The 15,089-nt window shown below is 36.8% G+C and overlaps 1 protein-coding gene across 1 annotated transcript; it reads left to right on the top strand.

Moving 5' to 3' along the window:
* The first annotated feature begins 4,445 nt into the window (after window positions 1-4,445).
* Window positions 4,446-7,904, top strand: has1 (hyaluronan synthase 1). Its single transcript, XM_032555865.1, has 5 exons — window positions 4,446-4,584; window positions 5,292-5,981; window positions 6,105-6,330; window positions 6,430-6,562; window positions 6,691-7,904. The coding sequence occupies exons 2-5, from the start codon at window positions 5,298-5,300 to the stop codon at window positions 7,364-7,366; spliced, it is 1,719 nt and encodes a 572-aa protein (XP_032411756.1). The 5' UTR covers window positions 4,446-4,584; window positions 5,292-5,297; the 3' UTR covers window positions 7,367-7,904.
* The last annotated feature ends 7,185 nt before the right edge of the window (window positions 7,905-15,089 follow it).

The following is a 15,089-nucleotide window of genomic DNA, read 5'->3' as shown; positions in this document are numbered from 1 at the left end:
CCACAGTCAGAGCCAGGGACACACCTATGATTCAAATTTGATTGAAAATATTTAATGGTTTTAGGTATGCTTGGCCCACTTGCAGAACATGTGAGGAAAATCTTACTGAGAGAAAATAAACTCATGAAACTACAAGGAAGCGCAGAGGGCTCAGAGGCACCACTATAGATGAACACTCAGGTACCTAAAGACTGGCGAATGACTCCTCTTATCCTCCAGCTAATGAGCCTCAATGGTGTGCAGGTCCATCTAATTACACCTGCCGTCCATCCTCCAATGGAAGACTGCCACTCCATGGCTCCCTCTGGTGGAAAACTGTCTGCAAGGAATGAAAGAATAGCAGCCACACACAACCCAAACCCCAGCGCCTAGCAAGGAAACAGTGGACTCCACATTCTCGGTTTCTGTAACAGCATTATTCAGCAGTTTTGCACTTTCTGTAAACGTGTTGCCGCAGTAACTGCACCTGGAGTAAATGTGTTCCTCTTTTCTGGCTAAGCACATCTCATGTTGATATTGTTTATCACAACACATGCACAGGAAATCTGGCTAGAATACCAGCATCTTCCAGAAACAGGAAGACATCTGTCCGACATACAATGACACGTTGAAGATGGAAAAGAAGTGGGCAGTAACAATACAACTGTAAAAATGTTGTATAATTAATGTCGAATAATTTTTTTTTCTATAAGCAAACCTTTTGTGTTCTTTAGATTAAAATTTACAAAATCTTCTCAGAAGGAAGAATCTTATTTTAGACAATCATTAGTTTTGGACTTTACAAATCTGGCATTTATTATATAGTGACAAGACAAAAACCATTGTAGAAAAAACAAAAGAAGAGCAGTTTGCACCAGCCATGTAGGAGGCACAATACACATGTGATAGAAGATATTCTGATGATTTCATGCAAATGCTGTGCATAAAATAAACTAACACTGTCCGAGGATGCCATGTTTTCCATGCCATACCCATGGAAACCATGGGGGAGGCAGCATCATGCTGTGGGGTACTCTTCTTCATCAGCTGTAAGGAAACTGGTCATGACAACATTAGAAGGAAAACCTGTTTGAGCCTGGAAGTGACATTTCATGGCAAATCCTTGGTTTGGGAAAGGCAAGTGAAAAGTACACACCTAACAGTGATGAACAGTTGCCTTTCCAGATGGTCTCCATCCACCCTGAGATAGAGATATTAGCAAAGCTTACATAGTTGGCATTAACAAGATACAAGTGTTTTCCTTAGAGCAGGGATCTGCAATTCCAGTCATTCTTCTAGATATGTCAATGCTTCAACACACTTGAGTCAAATAATTTGGTCATTACCAGGCATCTGGAGAACTTTACTGGAAACCTTTAATCCACGGACAGAAATTCCCCAAATTTTCTGTTGGGGTGAGTAATTGTTGGATCTGGGCTTTAAGAGTATGCAATGTTTTTTCTTTTCCCCATTTACTGACAGCTAAAGAACAGGTCTATGTGTGAGATGTCAATTCAAGTTATCATTTAAGCAACAATTATCTTTACTAGAAATGCAAAATGCTCTTCACATCTCTCCACTTTGTCAAACTGACAAGATATCACCAAACAATTCTCAAAGAAAACTGCGTCATACTGATTATAAGTGTTTCAAAAGCCACATGGGCATAACTCATCGCCGTAAGCATGTAAAGCTGTAAATCTAAATGCAAATGGTTGGGAACGTAATATTGGGCATAACAGATCAAGCTGCCTTACATGTGGTCAGAACATTTGCAGCAACAAGCTCAGACTCAGATGAACTTGACAATGAATGGGTAGAAAAGTGTACTGCTTAAAGATTGCCTCCGTAGCCGAGGAATAAAACTGTCACTTAGAACCAGCCAGCTGTAAATCATGGCAAAGTGTGCTGCAGCATGGCTCTTTGTGGGGGAAAAACTGTAAAGGATGCACACCACTCTGGCATGAGCTTACTGGCAATAGAGCAAACGGCAATGTTCGACTGATCTTCCTTTAAGTGTTTCAACCTAAGTAAGGTTATAAAATGATTTTGGTGACATCATGCACGGCAAAGAAGACCAACTGCAGTTAAGAAACTTATTCTCTCAGATGGTCTAACTATTTTAGTAAACCTCAGAAATGATTTAAGTGAATTTGGTTTCTTGGGCGTAGCACAGAGTTTATGAGTGAGTCACCGGGCCCTTGCCTGACCTCCAGATAAAGACTGCCAACCTGTGAAGGTTTATGAAGGCCTGTATGCAAAAATATCTTTGTTTTCTTTAAGGGACATTAACCTTAACAGGAGACTGTTTATAGCACAACACATTTGTTTATTGGTTTATTTGGAATTTCGCAAGAAAGGATATAACTTCTTCAGAAGCCAAGACATGTAGACGTTGGTCAAGTAAAAGTACTAAGGAATGTAACGATGATTCAGTTATATGACAGAGCAGCACAACAATTCAACCTGTTCCTCTTAAAAAGACAACAAAAAATGGCATAGATTCAGATTAATTCTCGTGCTTATTGAGCATTAACTGCATTTCAATGGTACTGCAGAGGTTCCTCAGTAAATAAAACTCACATGAGCTGGATTTTAATGAACAAAACAAAAAAATAACAAGATTCAACTGTGGAATCCGGGAATTTCGGATAAACCAAGAGTTAAAGTTAGAGAACAAAAAACAGCTTTATATCGCTTGCAAGCGGAGAGAGCCCTGATCAGTAACACGGTCAGAGGAACTCTGATTACAGCCCACTGAACGTCAGTTTTTATACACATCTTAAGACGCCCAGGTGGCGCTAAATAGTTACTGGAAGTCAGACAAAAAAACACCTCTTAGAAGAAATGTCATGACAAATTGACCTATGCACGAGGAAAACTTGCAGTTTACAATAACTGCTTCACTCACTTCGTACCCCCGAGAGTTCAATAGTTGAAACAACAGGTGCAAATACTATTTTGGTGTCTCTTTATGAATGAGTTGATGGGCAGAAATATATAAAAAATCAGACAGTTTAGACACCTCGAGTTGGTGTACCAGAACAGAACAGGCAGGTGTTTCCTGATAAAAGTACATTTAGTTATTTGGGGAGAAATCCTTTAACTGAATAAAAAAATGCTTTCTGACTTATATGAGTAAAATGAGTAAAACACTTATGGTAAGTGAATAAACTGATCTATAACAGTATGAATAATTATTTAATTCCACACAACAATTGCTGTACATTTGTACACGTTGGACTCTCTCGCTTCACCAAAACCGTTGTTTTTCAAATGTATTAAAGGATCAATATCACATTAAAATGTGAAAAAGTTTAATAGTAATAATGAGGTCCATCGTCATTTAGGTCATGAACACACCTGAAAACAATCTTTTGTTTTTCACTAAGGATTGTACACTTTTGAGAGCCTCTGTATGAATCAAGTACCATGCCAGACAACTGCATGCAGATACAGCTTTACGCTGCTAGGAAAACACAGGAGTTTCAACATGCAAACAAACCTGGATGTTGACTGAATAAGAGGCTCAAATGGTTATTGCTAAAATAATAACTCCTAGGGATAACCAACACATCAAGTTACTGTTTCTGTGCATATAATCTCCCTATATGACATCAGTTTCTCTGTAACTTCTATCTGTGTCCGACATGAAGCGTGTTTATGCTTCATGCCAGCTGCCCGTGGCTAAGGGTGTGGATACTCGTGAGTGGTCAACAGATTTGTGAAGAACCTCCCCAGGGATGTGAACATGGGTAGGTCAGGACATTGAGAGCCTGACTAAAATAACAACAGCAAAAAAAAAAAGCAACGATAAAACAACATCTGGAACAGTTTATTTTTTATATATAAATCTTTTCACTTGAACACACCCACATTTCTATTCATATCATATTACATTATGAAAATAAGATAAAAACAATTTTTTTCCTGCAGTTTTAGATGATAACCGCCAGGGGGAAACATCTAACTACTGAACAACCCCGTTGAAGCCTCGCCCGTTATAATGTCTCTTTTGGGGACGTCGTGACGTCATAACTAGAAGTTGCAAGTACTGTGTCAGATTGGGGAGCAGAGCAAGTACCGACAAAAAAAATCTTCAACTAGTCCAAAAACAAACAACAACAAAAAAACATTAAAAATAAGATAATAGGAATAAACATGCGTGTTTATAAGCGTCTGATATATTCATTTTCTGTACTTCGTACTTGTTTCTTATAAAAACAAGGATCACTGGTTAGTAGATAGATAGATAGATAGATAGATAGATAGATAGATAGATAGATAGATAGAAACTTTGCAAGAAGCTGTTTGCAGCTGTTTAAGGCGTAATCCATCATTTTTTCAGTGTATAAGAGATCTCCATGGTTAAGACAAAAACAAAGCAAAGGTTTGCTCCGCGCGCCCCTTCCCTCTTGACGCAGGACTGAGTCAGCCTCGGTGCCCTTAATTAACCATTCACAAGGCATAAAACCAGCACGTAGCCCCATCCCAAACCTAAAAACTTATAAAGGCAGCAAACTTCAGACCAAAAGCATTCAGACTGAGAACAACAGGGGGTGTGCGAACTGAAATTCTGAAGCCAAGGGAGCCGCACATCATCAGGTAAAGTACAAAAGAAAAAAAAAAAAGGAAAAAAAAGAAAGAAAGAAAATTAAAAAGGGGGAAAAACGTAATGTTTTAATTATATATTTTTTAAAGGTTACTTACCTGATAAAAGGAGGGGAAAATCATGTAACTGGAGTTTCCATTAATTTATTAGGATTTTATTTAATATTCTACTTTAATCTAAGAAAAATAAAAAGTAAATATTACAATAAAATAAAATTTTGTTGTAATACAGCAGTAAAAATATTTATTATGATAAAATCTTAGATATTGTGAGATATTAGATCTCTAACTAACTAATGACTTAAACAGATTCCAGATTTTTCACTATTATAATGATTTTATTTGATCAGTTCTGCAAAGCTCTTTGAAGTTATTAGTATTATAAAATGTAAAGAAAAATAGGCATAGGCACACAGGTAAAAAATATTAAAATATTGTTTCTGAGTTGCAATATTGTTCTGTCTTTCGGAAAATCAGAAAATCTAAATGATAGTGCTTACAAAGTGTGTGTCTAGTCATGTATGTGATTTATGTCTTTTGACTCATATACTCCTAGTATTTATCATTCATTCTGACTTATAGCTGTCAACTTGTCAAACTTTATCAGAGAACTTTGCCAGGTTGCTCATCTGGAAATATTTGAAGTTTCTAAAGTCTCTTTTGAATGAGTTAACCAACATGTCGTGTCTTTTGGTCTGCAGAGCAAAATGAAGCTGAAACATTCATTAAAGAAGCTTTGGACAATCCTTCGAGCCATTTTTACGTTCCTCTTTGCTCTGCTGGTTCTGGGAATCATGGTTTGGGCCTATGTGCAAGGCTTCCAGCTGGTGACATCCATGTATGGGATCATTTCCTTTGGCTTTTACGGACTCCTGCTCTCGCTCCATGTTCTGGTTCAAAGCCTGTTCGCCTTTATTGAGCACCGGCGAATGAAAACTCACACGAAGCCGTGCAGCTACACTAAAACAATTGGATTCACTATTTCTGCCTACCAGGAGGATCCCATCTATCTTAAAGAGTGCCTCAACTCTGTCAAGAGCTTGCAGTATCCCTCGGAGCTGTTGCGTATCATCATGGTGATAGACGGGAACTCAGATGAAGACAGGTACATGATGGACATGTTTAGGGAAGTATTTGCAGACCAGGATCCAGGTTTCTTTGTGTGGAAGAACAATTATCACTCTTGGGATCCCACAAAGCCTCAGCATGATGAAGAAATGGGAACAGAAAGCAGCGCTGACTATGTCATTGGAGAGGATCCTCAGAAAAAAGACTTGGAGCATCTTATCCAGACCAAAAAGTGTGTGTGCGTCATGCAGAAGTGGGGAGGCAAGCGGGAGGTGATGTACACTGCGTTTAAGGCTTTGGGATCATCAGTTGACTACATTCAGGTATTTACTTTTCTTCATTTGTTGAAAATCTCAAAAAGTCTTATTCAATATCTTGTAAAAAACAAAAAACAAAACTTGTGGCATTGCAAGTTTTCAGTGATGTTTAATATTCTGACTCCTCAGGTGTGTGATTCTGACACCAAGCTGGACCCTTTAGCTACTGTGGAACTGTGCAAGGTATTAGAGAGCAACCCCAGGTATGGTGCTGTGGGAGGAGATGTGATGATTCTCAACCTGAAAGATTCATACATCAGCTTCATGAGCAGCCTCCGGTACTGGATGGCTTTCAACATCGAGCGGTCCTGCCAGTCCTTCTTCAACTGTGTGTCCTGCATCAGCGGTCCTCTGGGTAAGGAAAATAATTGTCACTGATGTCAAAGGAGGATAATTTTTAAATAAGCTCCCCATTGTTGAAAGATCTCACTAGATACATATTTTTGTCATGCAGGTTTGTACAGGAATGACATCCTCCAGCAGTTTCTGGAGTCCTGGTACAACCAGAAGTTTCTGGGAAGTCACTGCACATTTGGCGATGACAGACATCTCACCAATCGAATGCTGAGCATGGGCTACGCCACAAAGTACATACCCTTTTGCTATTCCTATTACAAAACCCCAAACTAAATAAACTACTCATTATTCATCATGTTTTTGAGATGCTAAATATGAAGATTTCTATAAATGTTTTTTGTCTGTTGTGTTTTTGTAGATACACAGCGCGTTCCAAGTGCTACACAGAAACACCCGCCCAGTTTCTTCGCTGGCTCAACCAGCAAACGCGATGGACCAAATCCTACTTTCGCGAGTGGCTCTACAACTCGATGTGGTGGCACAAGCATCATCTCTGGATGACCTACGAGTCCATCGTCTCTGGTATTTTTCCTTTCTTTGTCACAGCCACGATCATCCAGTTGTTCTGGATGGGCTCGCTGTGGGACATCCTCTGGGTTCTCTGCTGCATCCAGCTCATTGGGCTGGTGAAAGCAGCCTACGCCTGCCTCCTTCGCCATAACATCGTGATGGTCTTTATGTCGCTCTACTCCTCGTTGTACATGACCAGTTTGCTGCCCGCAAAGTATTTTGCCATTCTCACAATGAACAAAAGCAGCTGGGGGACGTCTGGTAGGCGTAAGATTGTTGGTAACTACATCCCCCTGCTTCCGTTGTCAGTGTGGGCTGCTATTCTCTTAGGTGGGTTTGGATACACAATCTACAGAGAGACTCAACAAGATTGGTCAAGTCCAGCCAAGATTATGGAAACTCGGTTCCTTGTTTTTGGTTGTGTGGCTTACTTATGTTACTGGCTGGTCATGATGATCCTCTACTGGGGATGGTTCCGCAGGTTATGCAGAAGGCGCTCCCAAAGCTACACCCTTAGCGTTTAGATTTAAAGACTGAATTCAATTTTAATGACTATCGCTTTATTTATTGTATTTATTTTGTCAGTACAAACTAAGGGATTAAGTATTGTTTTTATCAATTAGAAGGGCAACATCGACTATTTCACTCATATGGAGATGGTTTTACATATTTAAAAACATACGAGCTGAAGTTTTTGGGGCTATTGCAATACTCAAATTTTTCTGGATTAGGTGACAAGAAAGCAGACTGTCTGTTATAAGATATTTATTTATGATATTTAAATCTGGGAAAAAGTGATTGGTTATTTCTAGAAAGACTAACTCTACTGATGCCACTACTGTCCATGTATATAGTTGTGTACACTTATGAAAAGGAAGTTGTCTCCGCACTGAATGATGCACTGCATCTCATGCTGTTATGCATATTTACTTGAAACTTGCACACTGTATGTAGAGTACGCCACACTGTGAAACATCAACAAGCAGAAAAGACATCTCTGACCAATGCCTGAAGTTATTGCAACATTTTATCATACATACGTCATACATTATTTTTTGGCAAGAAAGCTTACACACCCCACTGCAATCAAATCTATCTAACAGTATAAATAAAAATGATTGATTTATTGTTACAGTTGGCATACTCATCTTGTGTGAAGTACAGTACAAATGCACTTTTATGGAATTTGATACATTGATATGTCTATATGTTTGTTCTCTATGTTTTTTGTCTGACTGTAAATATTTCGAAATGTGAAAATGTTATTTTATTTCTGTCAAATAAAATATTTATAATAAAATCTTTGGAGAAAATGTAGATTATTTGCTATATTTATCCTAAAAAACTGGAAACATATATTTTTAAAAAGTGAGCTCCCTTATGTTTCCTGCTAAGATTAGCTTCCCAAGTATTCAATTATAGAAGAAACTCACACCCTCACCTGCCCTAAAATGAGCAAGTGATTGTGCTGACAAGAAAAATAATAATAAAAAAAACTTTTATTTTTATGTATCTGACCAAAAGCAATATAGCTTAATAAACTGAAGTCACAAAGTTTGGTTCAAAGTACCAGAATAGCTAGATCAGACATATTTATAATCTGTATATTTATGACAAAGGCTAATGGTACATTACCAATATTGTAGCTGAACTTTATGTACTGCATGTAGTTGGAGGTGAAAACGGCATCATACACCTGCTTCAACAAACCCACTGCTTGCAGAACAGGCAGCACAGTGAGGATCACGTTCTTTGGTTTTTCAGAGCATTTAACAAAACTCTGTCGTATTTACTGTGTCCAAAACTTGTGGGTCAAAAACTCCACTGGAGTCCTCGACAACCGCCTAAATAAAAGAGCAGCTAAACACAGCTTGTAAGACTGAAGGTTTGTGTGTCTAATCAGGTAGTCAGCAGCACAGGAGCACCACAGGGACCTGTACTCTCACCATTCCTATTCACACCTCAGGATTCAAAATCCTGTCATGGTAAAAAATACTCAGATGTCAGAAATCAGTTTCCAGTATCTTAGTGGTTAGTAAGATATTAAGCAGTCAGTATCTTACCTTCATGCAGTAGAATCCCAATGATCTACATTTGAATCTTAATTTATTGTGACCCCAAAAATGCTTACATGTTAGTCAATGGGTCCTCATGACAGTGAAAGGGGTTAAAAACTAGTACATTTTCAAAAAGTTAATTCCATGAACTAAATTCAAAACGTGAAACGAAAGTATAATTACGGATTTAATGCGTAATGTATGACATTTCAAACGTCTTAGGTCTGTAAATTTTACTACTAGTTTACTAGTAGTAAACTAGATTTACTACTAGTTTTTCAGACCTTAGGTTAATACATAAAGATTAATTATACGTACGACTGTTGATGTAAAAACACCATGGCAGATTGTTTTGGTCTATAATCATACCCATAAGGATGATTATAGCCCATAATCAGGCATTGTAGCATACACTCGTCAATGCATATGACTATGTTCAGTTCAGTCCAGTTTCACTTTTGTTTGGCAAATTATCAACATTAAACACAGAAAACAAAAACAATACTACTTTACAAACCCAAAAAGGCTGAAGCCAAATCTTATGCTTGCCTACTCTGTTCATCCACTTAACAGATATACTGTATATACTGTATATATATATATATACACAGTATATATATATATATATACATATGAAACAGAATAACAGATATATTCTGTCCATATGCTTACATACAAAAGTACACACACACATTTGTATTGAAAAATGCATGAATATACACATACATGTACTTACATACATGATTTCATGTATGTAAGTACATGTATAACAGTAGATGTATACTGTTATACATCTACATAACTGTATAAAATTCTACCATTTTACATTTTAAGGCTCTTTTAAAGGACATCATTTGAGATCAGAGTCATTCATTTAATTCCACAGTTTCATGCCCGTAACTGAAAAACATCTAGACTTGATCTGGCTTTTCTCTTTACCACTGCAGCATCCTAAAAATTTCTAAGTGAATGTTGTTATAAATGCTGCTTAAACTATTGGTGCTCTAAAAAGCAAAGACTGCAGCGAAAGGTTTGGTTTTATCTTCTCTTCATTCTGCACCCTCTGTAAGAGGAGCTGGCCTGCCTTAACCAGTTTTGTTTATATGCGACAGTCACCACTCACCACTCTCATATTATGGTTATGTAAGCATGCAGGAGTATGAATATGAGCAGATGAAAGTGATAGAAGAAATACACAGAATCATATACCCATAACAGCAGAATGCCTAGACAGTAAGGGCAGCAAGTAGAAAACTTTATGAGTTTTATGACTTGCAACTAGAACACACCCCAGAACTCTAATTTTTGCAATGGTTGCACTTGTGCGCCTAATTTGTGCCCCTCAGTGCAACAGCACAAAAGTTAGGTGGATGCAAATTTTGGATCCCATGACATTATTTAACACTGCAGTTTTACAAAAGCAGCCAAATTGAAATCTGCCTTAAAAATCCTTTGTGGACCTTGCTGGAGTTTGTCCCAACTTCTTGGGGCGGCCCAGTTAAAATCTCCAACTGGGATGATGTAATTTCCAACTTCCAACTTAGGGAGAATACAAGTGTTACTGAGACTTTATTTATGTTTATTAAAAAAAAATTTACATTTTTTTTTTTTACCTTGAACAACTGGTAAAAGAATATAAAAAAAATATTTGAGCCCAAATTAATTGCACTATACACTATAAAACATTTGAAGGTGGTTTAACTTGAAAATGAAAATCCACCTGCTGCCTTGAAAGCGCAATTTAAATCAACAAGAAAATTGTTTTGGTTTTATCTCAAAAATTTAAGCTCATGAAGTTGATTTAACAACAAGAGACAAGTTGTCTAAACATTGTTTTTAAGTTCATTAGTCTTGAATTGAGAGTTTTAACTTAATGCTGCAATTTAAACCAAATAATTATTTCACAATATGCAAGAAAAAACAGCCCTCACCTAAAGAGCACACATTTCTCTACTATTCTAAGTTACAATATCAGGTGGATAATAATAATTTAACTTCTTCAAATTGCATGAACAAAATTTCTGACCTGATACTAAATTTTATTAAATATCAAAATGAATTCTGCTCAAAAACATTTAGTGTGAACAGGACATTATCCTCAAGTTTTCCAAGCTTAAAACAAACATTTGACTTAATAATACAGAAAAGTCAGATCAATGTAACACACATCCATCTCACTCACAGTGCAACACAGGATACAAAAACATGTCACTGAGGACACTGGGAAATAGTTCCCACTCCTTTGCTAAAAATTCTAGTTTATTCAACACTTGGAGGTTTGACAAAATTAATAAAAAGTTAACACAACTAACTGCTGTAAGTTTATCTTTCACAAGCTCACACATTTAGGTTCAAAATCTAAAACTTGCTAAATTTATTTGACTTACACTGTCATGAAGTGCGGGTGGTGAGAGTGGTGAGGCAGATGCAGCGGACCCAGGTATGATGAATGATGCATTTAATGAAGAAGCACAGTCCAAACAACGAACAGCAGGCACATGGAAACACTGACGACGAAGAAGCTAACATTGACGAAAAATTGACGAGGACCCGACGAGGAACAAGGAACACAGGTGGAGTTAAATACATGGGAGGGTAATGACAGAACGAGACACACCTGGGAACAATCAAGGGGAGGACAGGACAACGAAGAGACGCAAGGACACAAAAAACTCTAAATGAACACAGAAAACACAGATCCTGACATACACAGCAGAAGATTTTGGACACAACTAAATATGCTGGTGGGTATTAGCTTTGGTTGCTTATTTATTTTTTTTAATGAAGACCGTGCAGCAGACAGAAATCAATAACCTAATCATATAAGATTACTTTGGTTGATTTTTTGATTGTAACTAGAATCAGCTTCAGTACCTGATAAATATTAATATATTTCACTTTGCATTTGTGCTTCAGCTACTTGATGAAATTCCTAAACTTGAGTTCTTTAAGGTTTTTGGTTTTTAAAGGATTCCCCTTTTTTAAATAGTCATTAATTAAAACTAGCAGATCTCCTCAAAAATCACAAGAGGAAAATTTTGCTGGTCCTTTGCTGGATTATTTAGATTAAATAATTAATTCATATATATATATATATATATATATATATATATATATGTTTATCAATATTCTGTTCAGATAAGGAGAAAGCACAAGGATTCCCTGGTCACATCTTCCTGGTTAGCTGAGTTGGGTGGACTGGTAGCTTTTTAAAATTACTTTCAAATGACACATATGGATGGAATGATTTTCCTTAACAGCTGGGTGGAGATTGTGTTCAGAGCCTTAATTACAGCAGTAAAAGAAGAGGAACGAATGTCTGTTTCTAATGGACACAAACAATTGTCACTTCACTGTAGAGAGGAGGAGTAACGTAAATTACATATTGAGAATTTATATGAAAGTGAACGATGGAAAAAAGCTTCTCCACAGGCTATGCTATCGCACAGATAATGTTTGCTGTGCTCTCATCAAAATGGCACTTGGCCATATCTACATGCGGTGTAGATACAGTCATTGTACAGCAAACATACATACGTATAAAGAATGATGGATTGTCATATACTCTGAATTTGGGTGTGGAAAAAGAATAACACACAAGAAAAATGTTTTTATTTGCAGCAGAATGGCATATTTTTATGTAAGAAAATGCAGTTTAATTTTAGATTTTCACCTAAATGTTTCAACAAGCCACTAATTATGTCAAACATACTCCTGTGTAATAGTTCGTGATTTAATAAAAGTGGCAAAAAGATTTAAAATTAGCCTGTCACCTATTGTTATTTCTAGAAAAAAGATGATAATTTAAAGGATATGCAAGACTATACATGGGCACTTTTTCACAAGTCACCTTTATGTTTGTCTTGTTTCAAATTTTATAAAGTAATCACATTTCCTTTGCTTCAAAAGTTTCAATAATTATGTTAATGAAAAATATTTTGACAGACTTCAACTGAAAAATAGGCCACATTTATAAATTAATTAATATTCCAATGTTTTTTTTATACATTCTATAAATATGTTAGTAATTAAGAGTAATAAAATATATTTCCATTATGGAAGTAAAGAAATATTCCAAGGATTGTCTAGTACAATGATGAAACTCTTTAGTAAGGCCTGCAGCAGATTGCAGGGAAATGGTGAGGGAAATCCCTCACCATTTTGACTCATTCATAAGTCAATTTATAACACGTTTTTCTTATTTTCCACTTTGTCTTGTGTTAAAAAAAAACTAGAGTTGTTTTACTGTCTTAAAAGCTAATTGATTTCCTTGTAAAGACTTGTAATTTTACAGCATTATAAGAAGTTGCTACACTGTGTCCAGCCAGGCCTTTCCCACAAGGCATATTGATCTGATACACAATGGTACCTGGACTCAAAAGGTATTATCACGTAGGTAGGGAACATCGGTTTTACTGTTATTTACTGTGAAGAATAGAAAACTGGCACATTGACACTGACAGGAAAACCCTCTTTTTTAAAAAAAAAATCTAACTTTTATGTTATCTAATTCTTCAGTCTTTTACATTACAGTTGATTCTGTTTTATGCGTCAATCTTGAGATTCTGTACTTGTTTTTTTACATTTCCGTTCACCTCCCTCTTTATTAGGAAACATTAAAAAACATGTGTTTCTTTCCACCGGACTAATGGCAATGAAGTAATTCTTATTCCAAACAAACTGCAGCGGACCCCCGCCCATTCGCGGTGCAGTATTCGTGGTTTTTATTTTTACTTTTCGGCTGCTAATAATTTGCGGGGAATTTTCCTGCTTGCAGATCTTTTAGGCATATTTAAAGTATTGGACTTTGCATTATGGGAAACTAAAATGCCATAGACACAATGTTACTTGACGCACTTCTGACTGGTGTTTGCTAAGTAGCCATTTATTTTCCTTGGTGTGGATCAGCTGTAAGCCCATGACTGGAGGAAAGGAAGATCGTAGTTGTTTGTTTCTGTGGTAGTGTTAAAACGGTTTCACGGTGCTTATTAATGGATATTGAGGTAGATTTTGTGTTTAAACTATTAAAATTGTCAGCAATTTAAAAGTTTTATAACTAGTCTCAAGTATTTGAGGATTTCAGCTATTTGTTGGCAGTAGTGGTCAGATGATCCGTGTGAAAGAAAGTCAGCAGTAAAAGTAACATCAAATGTATAGGTTCACAGTGTTCCAAAAGTGTTAAAAATGTATAAAAACATTTAGTAATAATAATATACTGTACAAGATTATAATATAAAGATATTGTGCAGATGTTAGAATATAAATAACGTGCTCACAATTCAAGGGATGTGCAACGGAGTAGGATGAAAAGGTAATGTCCACAAACTAAAACCCATGAATCCAAAATAACAGAGCACAAGAGAAACAGTGAAGCACACAGTGCTCCTACTGCTAACATAATGTTAACATAATGTTAGCAGTGGGATCTGCCGCCTGAGCGATAATTGTTTGACGCAGCACTGAAGTCTCTTAACTGTTGATGTGGGAAAATCAGCAGTGATTTTGCTTTTCAATTTGTCTGCTACCATTGACTCTGTGGCTCAGACAAACTGGTTTGCAAGCCAGTTTGCAGCAGCCATTATATTAATAAAAAGTGCACTGAACGGAAAAGTAGTTTGTAAAAGGCAAACTGAATAAAACACAGAACAAAACCTTCTGGTGTAAAATGATTAGCGCACTTTGTGTTTTTCTTCTTTTGAGTTCACAAACACAACTGTAATCATAGCTATACCAATGTCAGGGCTGTTAGATGAGTTTTGTAGCTTATGTTCAACTGTTCATTGAGGATGGCTGACTTTTTCACGACTGTCAGAGTGTGGGATCACCATGAAATTTCTGTAACCACATTTTAATTACTGAACCAACAGTTCACATCTATTTTAAGGAACAACAGACACGTAGAGCTTTGGAGTTGGAGTGAGAATTTTTGAGAAAAGTTTTGGACACCCTTTATTAATTAATGCAAAAAAAAAAAAACATACACAGTTGGGAAGACAGACACAGGTCCAATTTGGCAGTAGCAAGGTGCACCCCAAAGCCCCCTGTGAATGCATCTATAGACACACATATCAGTGGGTACAGCCAGGCCTTACTAAACTTGAGGATCACCATAAACCTCAAAGACCCAATATGACTTTCCAAGAAGACATTTGTGCCTCTTTGCATCTCTCCCATTCCCACCAGCTTAGAA

The sequence above is a fragment of the Xiphophorus hellerii genome, chromosome 3, assembly GCF_003331165.1.
Source record: "Xiphophorus hellerii strain 12219 chromosome 3, Xiphophorus_hellerii-4.1, whole genome shotgun sequence".
Taxonomy (NCBI): Eukaryota; Metazoa; Chordata; class Actinopteri; order Cyprinodontiformes; family Poeciliidae; genus Xiphophorus; species Xiphophorus hellerii.
The sequence above is the reverse complement of the archived record's forward strand: the minus strand, read 5'-3'. Positions and strand labels throughout refer to the sequence as shown.